Source organism: Podarcis filfolensis, assembly GCF_964270895.1.
Source record: "Podarcis filfolensis genome assembly, chromosome: 2".
In the NCBI taxonomy this organism is placed as follows: Eukaryota; Metazoa; Chordata; class Lepidosauria; order Squamata; family Lacertidae; genus Podarcis; species Podarcis filfolensis.
In genome coordinates, this window is record NC_139605.1 from 69,342,716 (window position 1) to 69,369,477 (window position 26,762).

A 26,762-nucleotide genomic window follows, 5' to 3' on the forward strand; every position below is an offset into this window, starting at 1 on the left:
AGTGACGCTCGGAGCGTGCGCAAGAGCTGCTTGGGGGAGGGGGCTTTCGGAGTGTCCCACCCCCTCCCGCCTGCCTTACCCTGGCTCCCTCCCACCGCAGCCTCTAGGGGGGCGGAGCCACAGAGTTTATAGACAACGTACGTGCGTGCGTTGCGTGTGAGAGCAGGACTGCGCGCGCACCGCGGGAACCCGCAGAAATGGGAATCTCGCGAGACGCTTTCCCGCCTCCCCTTCCTCTGGACGGGACAGGATCTTTCGAGATCTCTCTCTCTCTTTCTCTCCCCGGCTGCCTCTTGTAGCGCCCGCCCTCCCTTCCCCCTCCTCGCGAGGAGGCAGCCACAGCCGCGCGCGCCGCTGCCGCCGCCACTCATTTAAAACTGCCCCAGCGGCCGCTCTGTGAAGCGAACCGAGAGGCTGAGGAGGAAGACGGGACCTGCCCCTGTCCCTGGCCTGCCTAGCCGGCCCTCGCGGCGAGCTTCCTCCCTTCCCTCGGGGGCCCCTCAGGCCGCCTCGCTGCGTCTCCGCCTTCGCCCCCTTTCGCCGCCGCCTTCGCCCCCCTCAGGCTCAGCATGTCGGTGGTGGGCATCGACGTGGGCTTCCAGAGCTGCTATGTGGCCGTGGCCCGAGCGGGAGGCATCGAGACCATCGCCAACGAGTACAGCGACCGCTGCACCCCGTGAGTAACGGCGGGGAGGGAGGGCGGGCGAGTGTCGGGGGGACGGACGACGACGAATGGGGAGAAGGGCTTCCTCGGGGAGGGGGGCGGCGGCGTGGGAGAGGCTCCGGGGAGGGAAGCAGCGCCGTTGCGGCTAACTTGTCACGCCGGATCATCCCAAGGAGCCAAGTATGCGGGGCCTAGAAGAAAGGGCCGGCTCTCATTCAGATTCCCCTTTGCCTTCCCCTCCCCGCCCTCCTTTGTTGAGGTGGGAGAGTCTTTGCGACACATTTTTTCCCCTCAAAGAAAAAAAGGGAAGAAAGCGGAGGCTGAAGGTTTAATCTATGAGTAAGACGAGCCCCTCCGCCGAGAAGGAGGAGGAGGAAGTACCTTTCTCTTCCCCACCCCTCTCCTTCCCCACGTGCGTGCGCTCGGGGATGGTGCATTAATGGTTGGAGGCGACCAGCCGGGCGAAGCTGCGCTACCGCTTTGCGCAGAGGGGGCCAACCAGGAGGAGGCGGGATCTCGTGCTCTGCGTTCGTGGGGTTGCAAAATGCAGCCCATGTCGAAGAGTCATTCGTTGTTTGTTTCGGGAATATAGTTCTGTGTTGCTCCCATACTGTCCTTTGCTATTCTTGTGTGTCTGCTTTAAATGCCTGAAACCACCTGTGAGTTGATAATTGACCTGCTTTCGGATTTGTAAATTCTCCCCATAAGGATGGCTTTCTCAAATGGTATGTATATCTCTGCATGGTGCCGACTTGTGGGTCCTTCTGGTGTCAGCTGTGACAACAGAAGCCAAAATTTTTGCCTATGTATTTGGGTGAAGAGCTGAGAGGCTTGTGTTAAAAACCACAACTAAAGCTCTTCCCAAAAAGGTGAGGCAGCAGAACACATGCATTATTGGGAAATAAAATTGCAAATGTTGCTGAGGCCAGCAGTTCTCAGCTGGTATGAATTCTGAGTTTGCTTGTTTGGTCGCCTTCTCTTTTTGTATTTTTGGGATAGTTTTCTTATGCACCACACACAAGCTTCTAAATCAAATAGTATGACATTACAGTGCTTTTTTGCTTTTTTATTGAAAACTCACCAAAGTGTCGCATAGTTGTGGCAAGTTTGATTTTCAGAGTGGTCCCAATAAAGGCGTGTCCCATTATGGTATTTTAATCGATCAACATGGCTACTTTTCTTTTTATTGTCTGGTGAGCTTTGAATGTCTCAACACCCACCATGGTCAAGAATGCCTGTGTTCCTTTAGGAGGAAGGGTAAGATATAAGTTGATGCAGAATTCGGCAACCAGGTTGTTCACCGGAGCAAGACAGTTTGAGCAAATTACACCAATCATGCCGTGACTTTACTGGCTGCCAGTGAGTTTCTGGGCCCAATTCAAAATGCTGGTTTTGACCTATAGAACCATAAATGGCTCAGGACAACAATACCTCAAAGACTGCCTCTCCCCATATGAATGGGTCTGGATCCAGGGGTCATCATCTGAGGCATTCATCGTTTGCCTCCCCCATGAGAAGTCCATTGGGTGATAACATGAGTACAGTGGCTTCCCTTTTGAGGAATGCTCTGCTGGGGGAAGTTCTCCTGGTGCCTCCATTATACAACTTTAGGTGCCAGGCAAGAACATTCTTCTTCAACCAGGCCTTTTGCTGACATCCTATATCCTTTTAAAGGTGTGAAGGGGAAGGCGTTGCTGGCAGCATTCGAAACGCCCATTGTGCAGGGCTTGTTCTAGGTGCATTTTGCGACAGGGAATTTCATTAATGTGAGAAGTTTCTGAGCTCTGGGAGCAGTACTGCATTTAAGATTTCAGATTAAAACTGCCACTGCTGGAACAAAAGGAGGACCTTTTCCTGCCTCCCCACTTCCAGCTACTCTCTGAGGACTGGAGAAGGGACCCTCATAAGAATATTAGGGGGGCAGGCAGGGGAAGTATGGTTTTGGTTTTTGCAGTCTTCAGATGAGCACTAGACCATGTGAAAAATGAATATAAGATTTTAGCTGCAGTTCATTCATTATCAGCTTTGTATTCTTGTTATATAAGAAGTACCCCTGGACATTCTGTTGTGGTGCCCATAACCTAGGTTAAGGTACCATTTAGCTTTCATATCTCAGTTTTTAACACTGGTTGCTGGTTTGTTTTGTTTTTATCGTGTATTTTATGTTTTTAAATAGGTCAGTATTAATCATATTGCAGATATTAGTTGTGAGTGAGTTAGTGAGAATTGACTTGCCTACCTAGTAAGCCTGCAATTGAGGTGAATTTTGAAATTGTGACCGTGGCTCACATCAGCTCTTGGTACCAACGTTTTAGAACTTGCTAAAAATTGGTTTTTTATCCCACGGGAGGCCAGTTGTACATGGAAGCTAAACTTTCAGAATGTCAAATAGATTGTCTTAACTACAGTACTTAGTGAGCCAGGAACAGGTATACAGGCAACTCCCTGTTGGCGCGGGGATTATGTTCTGAGTCACTACGTGTGTCAGCCAGTGTTTGAAATTAGCCAGGTAGCTCTCGGCCACTTGCTACCAAGTGAAGATGCCTGGGTGCTACGATGGCACATGACCTGACATCTCCACCATCTGGAGGTGCATGCCTAGGGATCATTGGAATTTGACAGTTTTCACACACTAATACCACATCCTGTAGAATTCTATCAGTTATAGTTATCTGCACAATCATAATAAATTTCAGGAACCAAAATGCTTTTTCTGTGCAGCCTGAGAGGGAGTAGTGAAGAACATTATAGTTACAGTAATTTTTGTAGCTTGTCTTCACTTAACCCAACCCACTACCCTGCTCACAGTTGTGAAGAACATTCATACGTTATAAATGGTCAGTGTCATCATTAAGAAAAAGAGATAAGAATAAGCCAATATTTATGTGGACTGTCCCTGGATAAAGTGACTTTTCTTCAAGTTTTCAAAGTTCTTAACTTAGCTCAAGGTTGTCATCTCAACCAGCCAGATGTTTAAACTGATAATCAATCAGTCAGTCCATCATTTGAAAATGCCCCCAAATGGCAACTAGATATTCCATTTTGGCAACTGTAACTTGGTTTAAGGAGCCATTTGGCCCCTAACATATATCTATCTATCTATCTATCTATCTATCATCTATCTATCTATCTCTGAGTTTTTAACGCTGCTCCTGAGCCTCAAGTTGATAGCAAAGGATCCAGGAGTACCCCAAGCTACGTACCCACTCCTTCAGAGGGGGCGTAACCCCATCAAGAGCAGGTGACCTCAAATCCATCCAGTCTAAGGAACCACCTGCTAACAGTGCCTCAGTCTTAATGGGATTGAGCTTCAGTTTGTTGGTCTCATTGCAATGGAAATGATGTATCAAAGAACCTAAGAACTTTAAAAGTCTTGTATTCATTTACTTATTTCTGAGACCTGTATCCTATCATTCAGTGTCTGATACTTTTTCTGAGGGTGGCATACAAAATAAATACAAGTAAGTTGCTATTAAGCCTTTCTAAAACTGGTTTTTGCAATTAAATTTGCACTATCTGGTAATCTTTTGAATTCCTAACACTTAAATGGTGGTGGGGAATGGCCTAAATTTCAAGCAAAACAAGGAGAAAGACAATCCACGTGCAATTTGCTTGAAACAAACTATTCTTAAATAGGGAAGAAATGTTAACATCTGATAAGTTGTGATTTATGAACAGTTGAGAGCAATATAGTGTTACCTTAGTTTCTGGGTTATGTCAATGCTTTTTTATGGTTTCTGTTTTTATTGCCTTTTATAGTGCACTTGAGGCACTGCTAATGTTGCATAGTTTGAGTATGCTACCAAGATGGAGATTGCTGTCTGCCTTGGAATTGCTGTTACCAAAATGATGGCACTATGGCGCTATTTTCAAGAGCTAATTTGTGTTTAGGCACAATTTTATTCTAGGATCTCCTTTTGTGAGATACTGTATCCGTCTCAGTACACTGCTGAAAGGGCTTGGATGTGTCTCATTGTGTCCACATCATACCCTCGGACCATCATACCCTCTAACCACAGTTTGCATGGTGGTCTCTGCGATTAGGGCTGTCGTTGTGTGTTACTAGACCCTTAGTAGGCTAGTTTAAAAATGCTGTTTTTTATGGGCTTATTTACAAGGTTAATGTAATACAGGCTTCCCCCCCCCCCCCACTTTAGCATAATTGATTTGTGCATGACCGCCTATATGCGCAGTGCCAAGAAATAATTAAATGATTTGATTGAAACCTTAAAATGGTGGAAGAGAGCTGGAGAGTTCTCATGGTGCATGAGGAGAACCCTTCCCGGAGCCCAAAGAGGACATCAGTGAGGACAGAGGAAGCCCCAAAAAGGAGGCACAGTGGGGCTTTATTTACACTGCCCAGCCTTCCCTCCTGATGTGTGGGGTAGTGCAGCAGCATGGCCTCCCGCTGGACCCAGAGCTTCAATTCCAGTTGTGGATATTTTTGGATACAGTATTTTTGGTATGGATTGAAGAGAGACAGATAGGGTTTTTAAAGGGTGTTTAGAGGGTGCTCCCCACGCAATTTTGATTATGTGTTTGGGGGCCTGGAATATAACCTCCACTAAGTGGGGAGTTGTCTGTATTTGTCTAGAAGGAACCTTTACTCACCCTGTGCAGATGCAAGACTGGTGCATGTTTAATGTCATCATGGCCTTTGCTGTTAGTCTGACATTGTAGGTTTACCCTGAGAAACTGGATGGTAGAGGAACTCATCTCTTTTGTAAATACTAGCATTAGTTTGTAAAACTTGCCATGTACAGGAAAAGTACTGTATTTTTCACCCCATAGGGCGCACCTAGTTTTGGGGAAAATAAAGGGGAAAAAAATATTTCCCCCCCCCCCAGGCTGGGACGGGGGAAGCCTGAGCTTCCCCAGCCCCCAGAACAGGCTGCTATATGCAAGCCTAGGGAGCCCGGCGTGACGTTGCGCCGGGCTCCCATGGCTTGCGGAGAGCTGCCTGAAGCCCGTGGTGCGCTCCGCTGCGTGCCCCAGGCGTCGGATGCAGGCAGCTCTCAGCAAGCTGTGGGAGCCCGGCGGGAACGCCTGCGGGCTTGCGGATAGCTTCCTGAAGCCTGGAGAGCGAGAGGGTTCGGTGCGCACCGACCCCTCTCACTCTCCAGGCTTCAGCGAAAGCCTGCATTTGCCCCATAGGACGCGCACACATTTCCCCTTCATTTTTGGAGGGGGAAAAGTGTGTCCTATAGGGCGAAAAATATGGTATATATTTTGAATATGTTAGTAAATATGTAGTGATGAAGTAAAAATGGTTAGAAACATATTAACTAAAGTAATGTCATCAATGCCAGAAAAAAACTGCATGGGCTCAAAATGCATGTATACAGAACAGACCTTCTGTTTTACATCTAAAGGTTTTTTTCAACAATTATTGAGTCATGCAAGTTATAAATAAAAAGTGCTTTGTTTGCTTGGAACACAGGGGCAGTTCTGGCAAGTGAGGTGTATTCATAGCAGTAAGTTGCATGGTTGTCATTAAAATTGATGACAAAACACCCTGCCAGTGCATAGGTTAGTTCAAAGGTGACATAAAATCAAATCTCATCAGATAGTGATTTATCCATGACAACTGAGTTATTGTCAGCTCTTCCACCCACTACCCACCTCCTACTGATCTAGTACAGAACACTGGATTCGTATGCATTAGGCCATATATAATTTGGGACAGGCCCATGAAATCCCAAGTCACCCCACATATAGTGGCCTTGGCATATATGTTGAAGTCCCCCAAGGCCAAAAGCCCCCAAGGCTTGGCCAGGGAGACTGTTATGCAGCAACATAGGTGGTATCCTTAACAGAATCTCAGTCCTGTTAACATATCCTTGCCTGACACATCCACTGCCATAGCCATATTCTGTTTCGTATTACCTGTATAATTACTGTACATGTCCTTGTAATGGCTTGATATTCATTTCTCTTTGAAATGAATCCCCAATTCAGTGGACCTAACTAACTTTATTTTGACTTTAAGAGCCAATCACTAAACTAGCATAAAAAGCAATATAAATATGGTATCATTGTTCAAGAATATGCAGATAGTGGCCTAAATGTTTACCCATGAAAAGTGTTGCACCCTGGGAATTGCTCAATTGAACAATATAAATAAATTTCCTTTATTTTTAATATTTGTATCATAATAAAGCTATACCTAGTTTAAGGGGGGGTGAGTGGATTTACTACTTCTGTAGCATCGAACATAGTATTATATTAAAATGCAGTGTGCCAGTATCAAGCAGTATGTGTAAAATCAGGGTTATTGCCTTATTCTGATGGATATATTTTAAAGGGCCATTAATCTGTGTACTTGATAGTTTAGAAACAACAGGCAGCACAGTCTTGCTATTTTGCAAAGTTATTTTTCAGTATTCTTGTGATTTCAATGTTTGAAATAGTCTAATGAAGCAACATCTTTCTACACAGGAACCAATAGTGTTGATATTAACTTGGCTTCACCAGATGGGGCTTTTGTGCCCCTGTTACTTCAGCACTCCCCCAATCTTCAGGAATAGATTTTTGGGTAACCCTTGGGAAGGGTGTGGGGGAATCACCCTTGTGGAAACAGAAGGGGAACATAGGATCCAAACTGATAATGCAATGAATAATCATTATAATATGCTTGTTTTAGCAGTAAAAGTTCATCCCTGAGATAAAGGAGACAATAACCGCTTAGAAGAAAGTTGTGGGTGGATTGTGTTAATATTTTAATTCATAATAAAGGCATTCATAACAAGTAGATGTCAAGGAAATAAACAACTCTCTGATTTTTAGAAGACATCTGAAGGCAGCCCCGTATCGGAAAGTTTTAATTTTGATGTTGTAGTATGTTTCGAAATATGCTGTGAGCTGCCCAGAGTGGCTGAGGAAACCCAGCCAGATGGGTAGGGTATAAATAATAAAAATATTATTAGTGGCTGTATTCCATAGAAGTGAGCTATTGGTGGCAATTTAAACTTTACCTAGCTGATAGAAAACCTCTTACAAAAGATCTGGTATTAAAGCAGATATTTGTAAATTGATCCCTTTGATTATAATGTTTTCACATCAGGATAAATTGATTTATTTCAACCTGTGTCTTATAACTGAACATGTTCTTCTCATTGTAGGTCATGTATCTCCTTTGGACCCAAGAATCGTTCAATTGGAGCTGCAGCTAAAAGCCAAGTAAGTATTTTTTTTTTTTTTTTGTATTTGGAAATAATTAATAGAATCACCGATATAATAACGAGGACAGTAGTAAACCCCCCCCCCACAAAAATACTGAAAGCAGAATTTCATAATGCAGTTTTATTAAATATTTTCTGCTGGCTGTATTGATTCGACTTTTTAATGTGTGTGTATGCTGTATGCACTCTGTACTGTACTGTATAGCTGTGTTGCATGTCATGATAAACTGGCTGGGGCTGATGGAAGTTGGAGCCTAAAATACCTGGAGGACACCAGGTTGGTGAAGACTGATATACAAGATAAATTAAAGAATGTGCCTGCTCTTGTTAGGGCGGTGCTAGGGGCCAGAGTTGCTCTGGGAGCTTAAGGAGTTATTGAGCCCTTTTCCCATTGAGAAACACTAGTTGTGGCTACTAACTTTTGGCAGATGATTTGGCCTGCTTTCTGAGCTAAAGCAGGAGAATGAGATCTCTGTGCTCACCAGTGCTGGAGCATAGTGCCCAGTTCTATGATCAAACTGTACTAGAGAATTCAAATAGAATAAATCTCATTATTTACTGATAGAAAGCTAATTGTAAATGTAAATTTCCTGAGGAGCATGTTAATAGAATTATCAGGAATATGCACCGCTGTCAACTTTTCCCTTTTCTTGCGAGGAATCCTATTCGGAATAAGGGAATTTCCTTTTAAAAAAGGGAAATGTTGACAGCTATGAATGTGTAAGGGTAGTATCTTTTATATGCCACTTCCAGTAGATTTTCAAATGGTTATTGCTGGCTTCTGATTGCTTTTGTGATACCCCCCCCCCCGCCCCCAGGAAATGCACTTGTTGCTTTATATATAACACGGAAGAACAAATTAGCTATAAAGTATGATTCATCAGGAAGTATTAGAAATCTTCTATGTTACAAGATGAAACTAAACTTTTCTGTGTTTTTTTTTTAAAGGTAATTTCAAATGCAAAGAATACTGTACAAGGTTTTAAAAGATTTCATGGCCGTGCATTTTCGGATCCCTTTGTTCAAGATGAAAAAGCAAAGCTTGCTTATGAACTTGTCCAGCTTCCCTCACACTCAGCTGGCATCAAGGTGAGTTAGTATGTATGTGTGCATTCAAACACACATACAAATATGCACATTATAGTGCCCCCTCCACGCGGTGATGTTTGATAGAAGTAAAAACAGTAGAATACTTTTGGAAAATATCGAAAAACAGATATGGATGTGGTTTACTTCCTTTAGATGTTATTGTGATCAACACTAGAAATGCTTAGGGCTTTCTTGAATGTTGCAACATTAAAATGTGTTTGCTTTGTTTTATATTTCCACTAAGGTTATGTATATGGAAGAAGAACGAAATTTCACCATAGAGCAGATGACAGGAATGCTGCTCACTAAACTAAAAGAAACTGCAGAGAATGCGCTTAAGAAACCTGTAGTTGACTGTGTTGTATCTGTAAGTAGACAATATTTGCCTTAGTTTCTGTATGGATCTTTTGTAAATGGAAAGAGTATAATGGAATTTCAGTCATATTGAATGGGCACTTTGTCCCTCTGAATTTGGTTAACATGAAAATCTCCTAACTAGATTTTAATTCCTGTTATTTTAGGAATCTTTAGTTTTCTCTAAGTTGCAACCAGATTTCTTCGTTCTACTGAAGAGTACAATCAGGCAAATATTTGATCTAGAAAACCATTGTTTAAGTTATCACATCTCGTCTAACATTATTGATAAGAGTTCATCTGAGACTCATCAGTGTTGGACAAGATGACTCCCCTTCATTACGTAACAGTAATAGGGGAAGGAGAGGTGTCATTTACAAGTTTACAATTGGTCTGCAGATATGGCAGGGGCAGTTGAATTTCAACTGGAGCTTCTGGGAAAGGCAAAGGAATAAAAATGCTTTTTGTCCTTTCAAAGCTATGTGGAGGTCTGCAGGCGCTCTGCTTTTCTGGTGTTAGGAGCTCCCAGCAAGGGCAGAGCCAAAGCTAGCCTTTAATTTTCCAGCTTAGAGCTGGAAGGGGGCTGTTATGCTATGGTATTCACATACCCCAAGTTTAAGTTTGGAATTTCAGAAGTGCAGCATATGTAGTCAAGTACAAAACTTACATGGAAGGAGGGTCCTCGTCCAAATGTTTGGCTTCCAAGAGCTGCCAAACTCTGTGAACCTCTGCTTAATATTGCAGCTTCCGTCAATATTATTCTGGAAACCAACCTGTGTGATTTCACCCTGTAGTAAAAAAGAGAGTTGGTTTGGGGTAAGAGATGACTAGTATTTTACTAATGAAAAAGTATTATTTATTAATTTTGTATACTGTCCTTCATCTGAAGATCACAGGACAATTCATAACATAAAAATACAGAGAACAGAAAATACAGAATAAAACAAACAAACCAATAACCCCCTCCCACAAACACATTATAATGTGTTGCTGTTACTGTAAACGGCAGTTTAGTTAAAAAATATATATGCCAGAATTTGAAAAACTTTTTGTTAGACTTTGTTTTGGAAAATTAGTTGCTGTAAAAATATGCTTTTGTCTCTCTTTCAGGTTCCTTGTTTCTATACAGATGCAGAGCGGAGATCTGTGATGGATGCTACACAAATTGCTGGACTCAACTGCTTGCGATTAATTAATGAAACTACAGCAGGTGACTACTTAATTGTAATAAATACAGTGTGATGGCTGTTTCCATACAGCTTAAATCATTCAGGTTCTTTTGTATTAGGTTTGAAGGGTTTACCTGCTTTATTGTTGGTGCTGAAGGGTGAAATCATTTCCAGACACTGGCCGAAAACTTTAATTTTCAACTTGGGGCTGGCTCACACATGAATGAACATCACTTGCTTGCTCAACTTTTTATGGCTATTTCTGTAGAAAGGTTTTGAGTTGGCACTGGGTGAAATGAAAGTTCTGTCTGGTAATAAAGCTTTGATGGCTTATTCATACATGGTCATCACTTGATGACAGTCAATGCAAGGGGAGCATTCGTATGTGAACTTGTTCTCTGAATGCCCCAGAAGCATGTAAGAAACATGTAAGACATGCTTAGATTAAAGGGTTTGAGGAAAACGAATGCTTCTGTTTTGTAGTTTTATTTGGAACTTTGCAAAGCAATTAATATTAAGACTTGTTTGAGAAAAATAAAGAAGCATCCAGAATCCCAAGGGAATCTTTATGGAAGCATCTAATGAGTTTATAGGGTAAGGATGGGGAACCTGTTTCCCTCCAGATGTTTCTGGACTACAACTCCCCATCATCCATGACTATTGACCATACTTGCTGGGGTTTATGGGAGTTATAGTACAACAGTATTTGGAGGGCCATGGGTTCTCCACCTCTGTTATACAGTATAGCATTTGTGCTTTGATAGCTTGGCTTTCTAATAAGTTGCAGCCATATAAAGTTTTATATAATTGTTGCAGCTACTTAATTGGGGGAAAATTGTTTTGTTTAAAAATAATGTATCTAGCTAGGAATGAAAATGTATTTCACTCATAGTGAACTGAATTCTCTCTAGTTGCTCTGGCATATGGGATCTATAAACAAGATCTGCCTTCATTAGAAGAGAAGCCAAGAAACGTCGTGTTTGTTGACATAGGCCATTCGGCATATCAAGTTTCAGTATGTGCATTCAACAAGGGAAAATTAAAGGTAAGTAAAGCTATGCACTTATTTTAGTAATAGAATATATTGATTTTTTGGTATACAAAATGTTCGAGTCAAGAAGCATTGCTATGTCAAGATAACAAACTGAGTCATTAAATACATGTAATGTTTTAGTAGTTGCTGCTCTGTCATCACTTCTGCAAAAGAATACAAAAGTGTGATGGATCAGGCCATTATTCCATCTAGTCCAGTATCTTTTTCTCATAGTGGTCAAGCAGATACCTATGGGAAGCACAACAGCACTTTCCCCTCCTGCAGTTCCCAGCAACTGGTATTCAGAAACATATGGTCTCCAGCAGTGGCATGTATTCTGCTTAAAAGAAAACTAATGAAAGGTGTTAAGGGTTTGTTTTTTTTTTTTGGTAGATAATGCATTCTCCATAGATGAAGTCAGTCCACTTTTTTCACTGTGCCTCTTATGGTATCTCATCTTTCTTGTAAAGATGTCTGGATTGACTCCAGTGTCAGAAATGCACTGTTTGCACAGGCAGTCATAAAGTACTCCTCTTAAAAGTGGCAGTGAGAGAGGGTTCAGCAGCTGGTGTTCAAGCTAAGCTTTCTTCTCCCTGCCTCCAGTTGTTACCAGAGCACTACTCGATAACCATATTGTAATCCAGCGGTTTTCAACCTTTTTGAGTCCACAGCTCCCTTGACCAACTACATTGTTTCTGTGGCACCCCTGTGGGGCTCAGGAGCCCAGTTATGTCACCCCTTGCTTTCAGAGCTGGAAGCTTCTCACCCTTTTTTCAAACACCTTCCCTTGTGGCGTGTTCCCTCAGCACCCCTTACCATCATTCAAGGCACCCCAGGGTGTCACGGCACACTGGTTGAAAACCACTGATCTAAACCATTTGTGAGGGTCACCTGAGAAGTGGTGGATAAATAACAAATATGTAATGTCCCATTGGTGTTCAAACCTGTCATATTCTTATTCCCAAAAAAAAATTCATCAAAAAATATGTAACAGACTTTGCACACAACAATGTGTAGGCAACTGCTTCATTGCCTTGTCAGAACAACTCAGTAGCGGTTCATATATAGAAGGCTATATATTCCTTCAGGGGTTCACCCATAAAAAAAATAACAGCTGATTGGATGCCTAACTTCTGTGCCTTCAGTGACTCACACATTTAGTTTAGCTATCATTTCAAAGAATGTTGGCTTTGAAAGGTCTCGTGAGTCTGGGTGAAACTTGGATGCCTTCCCTGAAGAGGTTCTATGAAATAATGGTAGCCACATTAAATGTATGAATGGCAACTTTGAGTTGTATGCAGTGAAGCCATCACTCTTGAACAAGGACTTCCACTTGCACAATGAAACTTCTCCATCGCTTCTCTTCCCTGTGCCCTCAAAATCTGTTCTGGGGGTTCCCCCAACTAACTGAAGCAGATTTGGTGGGGAGGAGAGGGAGGGGAAATTCCATTGTGCAATTGGAAGTCCTTGTGTGAGTGGGTTGACTTGGGTGAATATGACTTTGTGGTTGGCCAGGTTGCATGCTGACACAGACGACATGGAAGTGGATAGGCTGGTGTAAAGCTTTCCACATGCTGGTAATTTTCTCTCACACCTGAGCGTCCTGTTAGTGGTCTGTAGATAGTAGGGATGTTGTATAACTCTGTACAATGTTCTGTGTTACAATAAATAATAACAATGTGATAGTTTGTAAACCAGGCACTGATTTGAGTGAAATGCCAGTTTGAGCTAATCAAATCATTAGTGATTTAGAATATTGAAAAGGTTTTCTATTGGGAATAGTACCAGGAAGCCTAAAGGAAGAAGACAAGACCTTATATTCATACGCAACAGTAGCCGCAAGGCTATTGATTGTGAAAAACTGGAAAAGTGGTATTGTACTGACAAAAATAGAGTGGCTTGCCAAATTATTGGAGTACTACAATATATCCAAAACAATGGGAGAAATTGGAAGGATCTCAAAAGAGAAGATAGATAGGGACTGGAAGGTGTTTAAAAGATACTTGCAAAACCATATCGAAAAATCAGAACTCCTATTAGAATAAACAAGTTCCATTTCAAACACTGAAATACTGAATAAGATGGATAACAATGTGTAATAGAAAAAGAAGTATGAAATTAGGGTAAAGGTGTGTGAAAGAAAGTAATAGAAGTGGAAAGAAATTGCAACTGAGTAGATTGGAAGTCTAACACAAAGGTGGCGTGAGGGGTGGTGGATGGTGATGGGAAAAGGAATTATTTGTGGGATTGAGTGTAAGTATGTTTGAACACTTTTAAGGATTGTATGAAATGTATGTTTGTATGCTTGTATATCTGTAATATATGTGGATTAATGATGAACTATTTTAACAATAAAATTAAAAAAAAATTTAAAATAAAAAAATATTGAAAAGTAATCTTATTTAACTGAGATACTTTATGCCTTCTCTTGTAAAGGTTCTTGCAACAGCATTTGACACAGTACTTGGTGGCAGGAAATTTGATGAAGTATTAGTAAATTATTTTTGTGAAGAATTTGGGAAGAAATATAAACTAGACATAAAGTCCAAAATTCGTCCACTGTTGAGATTATCTCAGGAATGTGAGAAACTGAAGAAGTTGATGAGTGCAAATGCTTCTGATCTGCCACTGAACATAGAATGCTTCATGAATGATATTGATGTCTCTGGAACTATGAACAGGTAACTTATTTTAATTCAGTGTATTCATTTTTTAATCATATGAATTCTGAATGTCTCTGAATGTCTTTCATAGCTAAACCAATAAAATTGCTACTAGCCAGATGGGCAGGGTATAAATAAATTATTAGTATTAGTATTAGTATTTATTTACGTATAGCAAGATGTGACCCCCCCGTCCCAACAATGTACTTGGGGATATCACTAATTCAGTGCTTAGATTACCTAAAACAATAGAAACTCATTCCATATTATAGATTTAAGATAATAGAAAGCGGAATGTTTGCCACAACCTGTTTTCATCATGGTCAAATATGTTGGATGCAGCTCTCTAACCCTTTACTAGAACTCAAAATAATAATAATATTAATAGTAATAATCTCAAAAGAGGAGGGGGTTGCTGAATGCAGACTTAAGCATTTTTTTCCAAGAATAACAAAATTTATAATTCACTAATAAGTGCAAATATGAAAGAAAATCTGCGTAAAACGAGCTTAACACCACAAAAATTTCTGTAAAGTATATGCTGGGTGTGAGGATAAATGTTAAAGGTGTTGATCACCAAAGGGAGATATGAACCACATTTCGTGGTTATGGCCAGTGATAGACACTTTTGGGGGAAGGAACTGATGAATCTCACACATGACCCTTGATATACACTTGGACCTTTTGACAATTTTCTTCCATTATTTAGGTGATAAACTTAAGCAGAAGAGTTAGTTTGGAGCTAAATGATTAATTAGTATAAATTGATTTATGGTGTGTGTGTGTGTGTGTGTGTGTGTATAAAATGTGAATTATATATTTGTAGTGTTACAATTTAGTAGAATCCTGTACAATAAAAATAAATATAGGATAATATCCAATGCTGGTAATAGTAAGAAAAGAGTGTTATTGGAATCAGTAGATTTAAATAACTTAAGATAATTGATTTCAGTAAGTGGGTGTACTTGAATATGACATACCATACTGTCCCAAATATAAGCCACACTTCCCCCCCAAATTCCGACCATGAGAAGTTAAAGTGCAGCTTATATTTGCAACCTTGTGGTATGCAACCAGGAGCGTGACTCTCCCCCCCCCCCCATGCAGCCAGGAGCAGCGAGGAAGGGATATTTGGTTTTTATATTTGGTTTTTTTCCTTTTTCTTTTCTCCCCTCCAATTTTAAAGGTGCGGCTTATATTCAGGTGCGGCTCATATTTGGGCCAGTACGGTAATCAATCACCAATAACTGTAAAATTCTTAACATTGCTGCTACTTCTAAATACACGTGGTGTCTGTACCCCTTGTAAGTGCAACTTCGTAAATTTTGGAGAGGCAGGATTTAAGAGGCTGCAGGAAACAACTCTGTTTTATTTTCTGCTTCGTTTTAAAGTATATTTTCATATTTTAACTCATCCACAGGAGCAAATTCTTAGAGATGTGTGATGACCTCTTGGCTAGAGTTGAACCACCACTTCGCAGTGTTTTGGAGCAAGCTAGTAAGTGCCACTTTAGCTCAAAGATTAAAATAAACAGGAAAAGATTACACAGAGTAGTATAATATATGGAGGATTGGTACATTGAGTATTCTATAATAAAAGCAGTAATTTTGTTTTAGGTGTCTTGTTAGCTTTTTACTAGGCTGGCTTTGTATCCTCAAGGTAACGTTGTGGTTAACTCATTTTAGAAAACTAATAATACATATATTAAGTAATTTTTTTGTTTATAAGATTATTTTAGGTTAGAACAAGAGTTAAACTTAATATAGACGAATTGTTCTTCCTCTGAACTGTTGGAACAATAACTATCTTAGTCATGAAGATGCTTTAATTAGCCATGAAGTCCACTTTCATTGGCAACTGCTGCCCAGTTTACAGTATATGAACAGAGACTTTCTTGGTGCTAATGAGTGGATCCAGCTGGGATGTTTCAGAGGTGTTTATCTTCCACTAGGGAACCTATTTTCTTTGGAGAGACAGTAAAGTTAACTTGATTTGTGTGTATCAAGTATAGCTGCAATTCCAAAATGCACTTGTAACTCACATTTCATCTGGTCAGATTCTTCCAGCTCAAGTGAGTTCAGACTTTGAATGTCTCAAATGTCTTTTCTCCTTACAGAGTTAAAGAAGGAGGATATCTATGCAGTAGAAATAGTAGGAGGGTCTACAAGAATACCTGCTATAAAAGAGCGTGTCAGTAAATTTTTTGGTAAAGAGGTCAGTACAACTCTGAATGCTGATGAAGCTGTCACCCGAGGCGCTGCCCTGCAGGTAAGAGCCACTGTTGGAATATTGTAGACCTTTATCCTAGATTCTTGAATGTTGAGACCTCTGGGCAGCATATAAATAATAGTAATAATAATAATAATGTTGGAAAAAATATTACACATTTAATTGAAACTCAATACATTTATTTCCTACCTCATCAAGTGTGTTGTGCGTGTGGTTTGTTTTTAAAGGATGTGCTGCTCAGGACACTCTACATGCTTTTTTTTTTTGCAGCTGAAATCAGGCAACTTTTTTGGTTTTTCTAAAAATCCAATGTATCTTAATAGTTAGACTAAGTTTTTGGGAATGCCATACAAATAGAATCTACTTGAAAGTTATTTTGAAATCCTAGCTTAAAGAGGTCTACTGAACCACAATAGCAGATAGACATTGTCAAATCAAATTATATGGGGGGGCAGTTAAGAAACCATCAGTGCTTTTATATTACAGCTGACCTGTACTTTAATATTGCACAACTTATTTTAATGTTTTTTCCCCTTTTCAGTGTGCTATTCTATCCCCAGCTTTTAAAGTGAGAGAGTTTTCTATCACAGATTTAGTGCCATATCCTATTTCTTTGAAATGGAATTCCCCAGCAGAAGAAGGATTAAGGTAAATATTTAACACTTTAAAGTGCTTCTGAAGGACTAGCTACTGCTGAGTCATACCTAATTCTATACTATTTTATGTAGATGTGCATATGGAATATTTGAATACAAAAACTTCAATCTCAGTTGTTTGGCTTATAATGAAACGTGCAATAAATTTATTATAAATTGCTATGATTGTTGTAGGATATAACATAAACGTTTTCTGGGTCCACTAAACATAGCAGCTCCTGTCAGAAATGGCAGGGTAGCATGTTCTTAAATATATTATATAAAGATGTACACACAAAACAATCTCCCTTCCTATAGTGATTGTGAAGTCTTCCCAAAGAATCATGCTGCACCATTTTCCAAGGTCCTGACATTCTACAGAAAGGAACCTTTCACGTTGGAAGCTTATTATAGTTGTCCTAAGGAATTGCCTTACCCAAATCCTGCCATAGGTATGTATGCATAAGAAAGTAATGTTGACTTTGTAATATAACTGGAGTGAGAGCCTAATTGCAAGTTTCCCTCTAATTTTGTTGGTGAGATTCTTTTAATATTACTGCAGCTTCCATTGTGCTTAGGATTTGAATGTGTTTAAACTGGGAACTAATGTAAATATTAATTTGGTGTAAAGATGCCTACTAAATGGAAAGGTAAAAGCTATGTAAAGATGAGTTTTGGAACCAGTTTTGTACTCTGTTGGGGATGGGTAGGTGTTGAGTGCATGCCAAGCTTCTCACTCAAATCACAAAATGTTTTGCTACTATTAAAATAGAACCAAATGCTTGCTGTTAAGAACCACCTTAAAATTACTGAATTTACTTTTAATAAAGTTACTGTCTTATTTTCCTGTTTAGCTCAATTTTTAGTTCAGAAGGTAATTCCCCAGAAGGATGGAACCAGTTCAAAAGTTAAAGTTAAAGTCCGAGTAAACATCCATGGCATTTTCAGTGTTTCAAGTGCATCACTTGTAGAAGTTCATAAATCTGAAGAAAGTGAAGAGCCTATGGAAACAGATCAGCATGCAAAAGAGGAAGAGGTAACTTCTATTAATTGTCATATGCCCTTGTTAGCCTAGCTTTTAGCAGTACAGTCGTACCTTCGCTTACGTATCCCTCCGCTTACATAAACTTTGGGATACGTAAGCGGCAAACCCAGATTTTTGCCGCATGCGCAGAAGCAGTCCCTCCGGTTGCGGAAACCTCAGGATCCAACCAGAGCTCCAGAACGGATCCTGTCCGCAACCGGAGGTACCACTGTCTCTTACCACTGATACAGGTTGTCCAGAATAATGAACTTTGCAAACACAGGATTTGAAACATTCCTTTAACGAGGAATGCTGAAGTTGCTGACAATTAACTTTGACTGCATCTTCACATGTTCAGTGAAATAGACTATGCAAAAAAATTCTTTAATACAGCTGTCCCAACAGCATAAATACATTTAGGTAAATATATAGGCAACTAGAATGTACCCACAGGGATGAGGAACCTGTGGCCCTCCAAATGTTGCTGGACTGCAGCTCTAATCATCTCTAACCATTGGCGCTGATGGTAATTGGAGTCCAGTAAAGACCCATGTTCTCCCCATCCCTGATGTACATTTAAAAAAACCAAAAACCAAAACCTCAAGTTACTTGTAAATAGAAAACAAGCTTTTGAACCTTTTAAGCTAAGCAGCAATCTGGATTTCTATAGTCATAGCCTCCTCTTTGGCGTGTCTCCCTTCCTCCAGCTCCAATAGTTTTAAAAGCCAGAAGAACATATGTTATTGTCCAACGTATTGTGCTCTTGCTGAACATTACTGTTAGGGGTATGTGCTGCCTCTGAACTTTAAAGCGCTTAGAGAATTTGCTGAGAGAGGACTTTGACAAGTGAGAGAGCCTTTGCAGTATGAGAAGTGAGTTCCTCCCTTTGCTCTGAAATGGAGAGCTTTTCTGCCTTCCTTTAGTAGTGGAAGTGTAGAAAGAAATGCACTACAAGGACATGAAAGAAATTCAATTGGCTTTCTGTCAGTCACATTTAGTAAGATCTGTTTCCTTGATCTATATTCAAAGCTTTATTCACTAATTTCAGAAGATGCAAGTAGACCAGGAAGAACAACAGAAGGAGCAACAGAAGACTGAGGAACACCAGCAACAAGCACAAGCTGAAAACAAGACTGAGGCTGAAGAAATGGAGGTAAAAATTGTGTGTTAAACTAAAATGTGTTGACCAATAGCCTCCCTATCTTTGTGAGAAAGTTAGAACATATGCTAGACTAAATAGGCATTTTTCTCTCTTTACATATTACTTCAATTATAAAAATACTTAACAGGACACAGGTAGCCAGTGGGACTTGATTAACAGTGATTTGTTTTAGTGTTGAGTTCTTAGTGAGAATGCTGGTTCCCAACATAGAAAAGCTTCAATAAAAAGAACTTGAAACAAATGTCTAGAAGCCACAATTGATTTCTCACAGTTTCTTTTTCTGTTTTGAATTCTGTTTTAATGCAGACAACTCAAACTGGATCAAAAGAGAAGAAAACAGATCAACCTCCTCAGGCTAAAAAAGCTAAAGTAAAGACTACGACCGTTGACCTTCCTATTGAGAATCAGTTGGTGTGGCAGATAGGAAAGGATATGTTGAACTTATTTATTGAGAATGAGGTAAGCACTAATCTCAGTGGAGAAAAGTTTTTTACAAATTACTGGTGGTTGATGCTGAGGTGAGGGGATCATGTAATAAATCACAAAGGCACAAAGTAACCTTATTTTAATTGAAACGAAAATGTAATAAGTATGTTTCTGACAGGGCAAAATGATCATGCAAGATAAACTGGAGAAGGAACGGAATGATGCCAAGAATGCTGTAGAGGAATACGTTTATGAAATGAGAGACAAACTCTGTGGCGTGTATGAGAAATTTGTTAGTGAAGAGGTAAGTGCTGCTAAAAACAAGTGCTATGAAAGTTAGGATCTGACCTGTTCATCCAGTATCAGCACTGGTGGCTTACATAGTCCACTAATCATTGATGGGCAACCTCTGCCATATTGGCTTAGTTTCCCCCAGCATAGGTCCTAATTTGGCCTATGAGGTGGTTCCACCAAGTTATGCCTACCTGCTGCATACAGGATGTCATTTGCGCTGAAGATTCATGTCACTTTAGTTAAGCTGAAATGCATTGTTCGTTAAAAAATATATATTCATGTCACTTTAGTTAAGCACTTTAGTTAACTTAAAAAAAAATATTCATTTCACTTTAGTTCAGCTGAAATGCATTGTTTGTTTAAAAAAAAACCCCACAATTTGCTTTATTTACATTTTCCCCCTAGGATCGTAATAGTTTCACTCTCAAGTTGGAAGACACAGAAAATTGGCTATATGAAGAGGGTGAAGACCAGTCAAAACAGGTTTACATTGATAAATTGACAGAATTGAAAGTAAGTGGAACTTCAGAAACTGTCAAACTTGACTTAGCTGAAACCTGACACACAAGGGTCTATCAGCAATACATGAATGTTGCTTGCGCATTGTAGTTACCGTGGAAAAACATTCTGGCAGCTGGGGTGGAGAGTGAACTAGCTGTGCTAGGATTATACAGGCTCATCCAGGTTGGCCAGATTGTATTCAGCATCCCTCCCAACATTTTAAAAGGCCAGTTCAGGGTACCCCTTCCTTGCCTGCTCCCACCCCACCTACCTTTCTCCAGTCGTCATCCTCCGCAGCACTTATCCTGTGCCATGTTGGCAGAAGCAGTGCAGGCTTGGCCGACCTTTCAGCAGGCCACACCCAGCCTGCACTGCATCTCTTGATACGACGCAGATCCAAGCACCCATCTTGGGATTGGGAACAGAAGCCAGGGCGGCTTCTGCCAATCCGTCATGTGCCAAATAAATCGGGACACTTGAGGGGTCTGATACAGTAAACCTGCAACTTACACACATTTAACTTGTGGGCATTCAGCTTTGTGTGCATGGTGAAAGACACAAGGTTGGATTCAGTGAGTGGAGTTATGCAGAAAATGACATTAGCAATCCCACCCACAATTGAACCCAATGTGTTTTGTCTATATGCGATTTTGGCTTTAGGCACGATCTGCAGAACATACCGTATTTTTCGCCCCATAGGGCGCACCGCCCCATAGGACGCATCTAGTTTTTTTTGGGGGGGAAATTAAAAAAAAATTATTTCCCCCCCAGGTGCGGAACAGCCTGCTATCCGCAAGCCTAGGGAGCCCGGCGGGAAGTCGCGCTGGGCTCCCTGGAGCTGCGCAGAGCTGTGCGCAGCCTGGGACTGCAGGCAGTTCTGCGCAACCCTCGGGAGACCGGCGCGAAGTCGCGCCGGTCTCCCGAGGGTTGCGCAAAGCTTCCTGAAGCCTGGAGAGCGAGAGGGGTCGGGGCGCACTGACCCCTCTCGCTCTCCAGGCTTCAGCGAAAGCCTGCATTCGCCCCATAGGATGCACACACATTTCCCCTTCATTTTTGAAGGGGAAAATGTGCGTCCTATAGGGCGAAAAATACAGTAACCCCTGGGTAAGTTGCAGGTTTACTGTATAAATGTTAACTTTAACATGTAAATTATACACTTGTAAAGCAATCACAACAAGCATCTTGAATCACCAGCTTTCCTTACAAGATACTATATTTAGAGCTTTTTTTCTATGTTGCTACTACAGTTCTCTGCAGTCAAAACATAAGCTGCTTTTAAAATTAATATGCTGTGTCTGTCTTCAGTCCAAGTGTAACTCATCTTACAAGTGTGGTTCAGATCAATAACTGTTTTGGTAAACTTCTCTTCAATTCAGGCTGTGGGACAGCCTATTCAGGCACGATTTCAAGAATCTGAAGAAAGACCAAAAGCCTTTGAAGAACTTGGAAAACAAATCCAACTCTACATGAAAGCTGTTCTTGCTTTTAAAGCAAAGGTATATTTATCTTTTATATGACAAGTTAGTATTTCAAAATTGTCTTAAATAATTTCAGTAGTAAACTTTAAGGCAGAAATCCTTTTTCCTTTTCAGGGCCTTATAGGATAAATTTTCAGGTGATGGCTTGGAAATTGTAGTCTCTTCCCATAGCAAACAAGCAGATTTTACTGCTTATCCTCCCTCTTAACTTGATATGTTTTAATCAGTACAGCATGATATAGTGCTCTTCTGTTAAGTTTGTTTGTTTAGTAGACCACCAGGCTTCATTCATTCAGATTATTTTGTCAGACTGAGGCTAAAGTTTTTTTATGATTTACCAAAAGGAGGAAGTGTAGAATAGCATTACTCTACAAAGTCACATTTCACTACTTAAAATCTTAGGATGAACAGTACGACCACTTAGATCCTGCAGAAGTGGCCAAAGTGGAGAAGAGTGCAAATGATGCAATGGAATGGATGAACAACAAACTCAATCTTCAGAACAAGCGAAGCCTGTCTTTGGACCCTGTTATCACAGCTAAGGAAATTGAAGCAAAAACAAAAGTAAGTAATTTTGAAACTGCAGGGGAATGATGAAGTTAAGAACCTAGGGAACTGCCGCCTTATATGAAATCAGATCATTGGTCCCGTTTAGCTCAGAACTGTCTGTACACAGATTCTCTCAAGCATTTTGGACAGCAGTATTTCCCAACTTTACCTGGAGAAGCTGGGGCATTTGAAATGCAAAGCAGGTTCTTTACCACTGAGCTACAGTCGCTCCCCATAAATTGAGTTAAACTAGTGTTGCACAGTGCCTTTAATTAGTATATTGATATTCTTGAATTTTCTACAACTGAGAGAATTGCAGAAGTTATTGTACATTCTGATTCAGTTGGTCCATTCACATACATTTTTCAGCTGTTTTCTTAACCTTATGTTACGGTTTATTTATCGACCACTTTTTGTCCCAAAGGCCTCCAAAGCGGTGAACAATGTATTAATTCATATCCTGCCCACTGCAAACATACAGCTGCTCCAGCTTCTCACCTAGGAGCAAGCCAACACACAACTGTGTTATTATTTAACAAATTCATAAACTGCTTCAGAGCATGAAGTCATCAAAGTAGTGTAGAAGATAAAAATGGAATAAAGCACCAAATCACAAGCTCTAAAAGCAATAAAAAGGATAACGATCTAAAAACAATAAAACCATCTCTGCAGACATACAATTAATAATCTGTAAAAGAAACCACTCACCCACATGGCTCCCTCACACTTCTCCCAACCCAAAGGAGGCACCCAAAGCTGGCGGTGACCAGCTGCCAATTGTGATCTCCAAAAACTAGGTTTCCCTGCCTTCCCGCTCCCCACCCCAAAATGTATTGCTGTGGAAAGTTGTTAGGTGTCACCGGCAGTTTGCTGGCAAAACCTTCCAGCCACTTGAGGCTGTTTTTCTCCAGGTACTGCAGAAAGAGGCTAGGGAAGTTAATGTTGGTATCTAGCTGCCAGCCATGGTCCTGCTACTGCTACATTTTGGAGAGCAACCTTAACATAACTTTACTTAATTTCCTGGTGTAATGTGCTCTGGTTCTTTCATTTTAGGAACTGATCAGTATGTGTAATCCTATAATCAACAAACCTAAACCCAAGGTGGAACTTCCAAAAGAGGATCAAAAGCCAGCAGAACAGAATGGTCCAGTAGAAGGCCAGGGGGATGGCTTTGGAGCGTCTCAGACTACAGAACAGAGTACTGATTCAACAGCCCAAACATCTACAGAAAAGAAACTTCCTGAAATGGACATTGATTGAATCGCAGTTCCTTGTTTATATTAGAAACTACAATAAAGCTTTAAGTTTGTCAACTTTATTATGTTCTGAGTATAAACGGGGAGCCAAGTGAGAGCTGCAGCTTCTCACACTAACTCTTTTTAGATCAGATTGGTCAGTATAAAGCATCTTGACTCTTGGGTAGCTTAATTAAACGGTCAGATAGGTTTTTTCTTTTGCCATGACTTTAAAAGCCCACCAGTAACCACTTAGATTTGCAAAAACAGTCACAGGTGATCATTTTAAAAGCGTGAGGATAACAGGAAGATAATTTTGTTCTAATCTGCCACTAGGTTTCTATTGTGAATTGCAGCAGCTGCATTTATAAGTATTGATAGACAAGTTCCAGAAGTGTTTGCAGTTCTGGTTTTATTGCACAAGAGTAATATAGCAAAATACAAGTTTGTGATCTGTCTACAATTACAGAGGCAATAATGGCATGTTTCCTAGCTGGAAGTATAATTCATTTCACATTGTGCCATTGATAAGTTATGTGAGGTATATGGCGCCATGGATCAGATTACATGTTTGTGCTAAATTCAAAGAATTGAAAAGGCTGGAGTGTTTTTTCCAGTTCATGTCCGCACTCCATTATTGATGTCCTGGGCATTGTATCAGATTGTTTATCTGATATGCAGAGTAGCAAATATATACCTAAACCTGCTATTAGATATGCAAAAATGTATACTCATGGTAAAGTCGCCCCAGCTATATGAAATGCTGTATAAATTTCTGTCTCTAGTTGAAGTAGTTGCTTATGCGGGGGGAAAGAGGATACTGCTTGCTGTCCACACTTCTGGATAATTCTGTTTGTTAACCCTGAAGAGGATATTTGCTTCCTTCATTTTGGAAGTGCTTAGCTTTATCTTCTGGGCAAAACGAGAAGTCTGACAGTTTCTCTCATGTGCTCCTCTACACTTTGGCTGTTTTGCTTCTAGTATTGATAATTGTCATATAAACTTGTATGTGTTGAAATAGGAATGGATACATCCATACACATTGCAAGAAATAAATGCACTGGATTGTACTGGATTTTTTTAAACCCATTTATTGGTGAAAGACACAGGTTGGATTCAGCAATCTGCCAACAAAAGGGGGTGAGCGGAAGCCCACTTTTCTGTTCCCCTGAAGTTCGGAGAATCCTGATAAGTGGTGTAGGGGTTATTGCAGAAAAGTGAGCAGGTGCAGGGTCCTTTGGTCCTCTAGGAGGGGAAGATAATTTTGGGAAGCTGTAGGGACTGGCAACAGGAGGCAGGGGAAGAAATGTCAGCTTCTGCTTGCCTCCCTCTATTGCCAAATCTCTCAATTTTTTTTTTAATCTCAAGAGATCTATGAGTTTAGTCCAGTCTTTTTGCAAATAGCTTCTTGTAAAGCAAGAAAACACTACCACACAACTGAGGTGGATTGTTTTAAGAAAGTAACATTCTTTCATCAGTTAAGTCATACCTTAAAATCACACATGGATCAAACAATCTGTTCCGTTAGTTTAGACTAAACTGGTACTCTGCTACAGCAAAGTATTGTGTGCTAGTATCAAAGTGGTTCTTTAACATGCAGAAGTCCATTTTTTACCTCTGGAAATATCCAACTTTTAGTTAAAACAAAAATCATTGATTATGGGCTAAGAAAAGACTCCAGAGATCACCTTGAGTCTAAATGACAACTTAGAATATTATTGCTGTTTTTTTCTACCTGTTCATCAACTGCTGCCTGTAATTGACTGGGCAACCCTTCTACTGAAATAAAAGCTTTAGGTCTATGATGCCCCATTGTTTTGTCAGCTTTTATTTCATTGGGGGCGGGAAATAGTGCAAGTTTCCTTAAATCTGAAAAAAAACACCATTTGCTTTTCACTGTGCATGAAATGATGAAATCAGTACTGCTGTACATCTATACAAATATTTAATCTTACCATATTTATGTATGGGCTTGTATGTAATGTTAGAGCTAAATAGGGTGTGTTCTTCCCAAGTGTTTCAGAAATTTGGAAAGGGTAAGAGAGGTAGAACCAAACTGGAATGAAGGGGAATATTTAATGTGGGAAAAGACAACATATGCAAGGGAAGAAAAAGGTGGGAGTATAAACATACAAGGTGCTGGTAAAAGGAATGGGAAGTCACGGGGAAATAGCTGATATACAAGGTTGCAGCAATAGAATAAAGCATCTTAAGGTGTAAAGGTTTGCTTAGGAACAGTATGCTGCTTTCAGCATGTTGCTTAAGAAGGCAAAAGGAGCAAAAAAAGGGGGGTTCCTTTTTATTTCAGAAATGTTTTTAGGTGCAGGGTTAATATTTTTTTCTCCGTGATCCAGTAAAATTCTGGTGGTGAGAATCCTGAGGGCACGAGGTTTACAGTAATCCAATGGCAAAAGTTTCCTGCAGTCAGCTGCTTCTCCTATGGAGAAATAGTACTAACTGAAATTACATCTATTTTCACAGATCCTTTTGCAATGAAGTCCAACTCATTATTTCCACCTTTTCAGTAGTATTCATTTCATTACAACTACTGTATGCATCTGGTGTTTTGATACCCTTATAATCATCTGTGGAGAAAAATGTTAATCTTGAACAACAACAAAAACTACGATGCAGTTGTATCCCGCACTAGATAACCTGACCAATATTATACGTCCCATTTTGCACAGAGAGAAGCAGGACAGCTGTGTGAATGTTGCACCATGTTTTATACTAACTAGCCTTCTAAAGATGTGTGTGCGTTGAGGTTGATACATGCCTAATGCTCTGAGTACACCTATTACATTATAAGCAGACTATTCCCACTGAAATTAATAGACCTGTTAGTCATGTCCATTAATATAATTGAATATTCTCTGAGTAAGGCTAATGGACAGAAGCCACTGAAATCAGTGGACCATTTCAATAGATCTATAATATCAGCATATTTTTCCAGGGACTGTCTCAGAATTATAGAAGCTGTCTCTGTTTCTGATGTGATCCCAGAATGTCGGTGTTTTCCTTTTTCCTCCTTCATATATCGGGAGAACAATTAAAAGTGTGCAGGTGCAAAACTAGG

At 40.3% G+C, this 26,762-nt stretch overlaps 1 protein-coding gene across 2 annotated transcripts; it reads left to right on the plus strand.

Moving 5' to 3' along the window:
* On the plus strand, nucleotides 1-25,493 carry HSPA4 (heat shock protein family A (Hsp70) member 4). Of its 2 annotated transcripts, none has more exons than XM_083600179.1 (19): nucleotides 1-676; nucleotides 7,786-7,843; nucleotides 8,794-8,934; nucleotides 9,179-9,301; nucleotides 10,399-10,498; nucleotides 11,369-11,502; nucleotides 13,927-14,171; nucleotides 15,574-15,650; nucleotides 16,270-16,421; nucleotides 16,924-17,030; nucleotides 17,336-17,469; nucleotides 17,872-18,053; nucleotides 19,090-19,194; nucleotides 19,510-19,662; nucleotides 19,808-19,933; nucleotides 20,329-20,436; nucleotides 21,801-21,920; nucleotides 22,305-22,466; nucleotides 23,505-25,493. In XM_083600179.1, exons 1-19 carry the CDS (start codon nucleotides 570-572, stop codon nucleotides 23,709-23,711), a joined length of 2,541 nt encoding a protein of 846 aa, XP_083456305.1. In that variant the 5' UTR covers nucleotides 1-569; the 3' UTR covers nucleotides 23,712-25,493. The 2 variants fall into 2 exon arrangements, 1 of the variants encoding a protein (XP_083456305.1); XR_014544830.1 differs by having other exon boundaries at nucleotides 137-676; nucleotides 20,329-21,105; nucleotides 21,519-21,920.
* The last annotated feature ends 1,269 nt before the right edge of the window (nucleotides 25,494-26,762 follow it).

What these genes read in the sequence shown, in the direction of transcription:
- HSPA4 (XM_083600179.1), top strand. Translation starts at nt 570, where the DNA reads ATGTCGGTGGTGGGCATCGACGTGGGCTTCCAGAGCTGCTATGTGGCC. An exon ending in AATTAATGAAACTACAGCAG is followed by an intron (nt 10,499 to 11,368) that starts GTGACTACTTAA and finishes AATTCTCTCTAG; the next exon opens with TTGCTCTGGCATATGGGATC. An exon ending in GTCTCTGGAACTATGAACAG is followed by an intron (nt 14,172 to 15,573) that starts GTAACTTATTTT and finishes ACTCATCCACAG; the next exon opens with GAGCAAATTCTTAGAGATGT.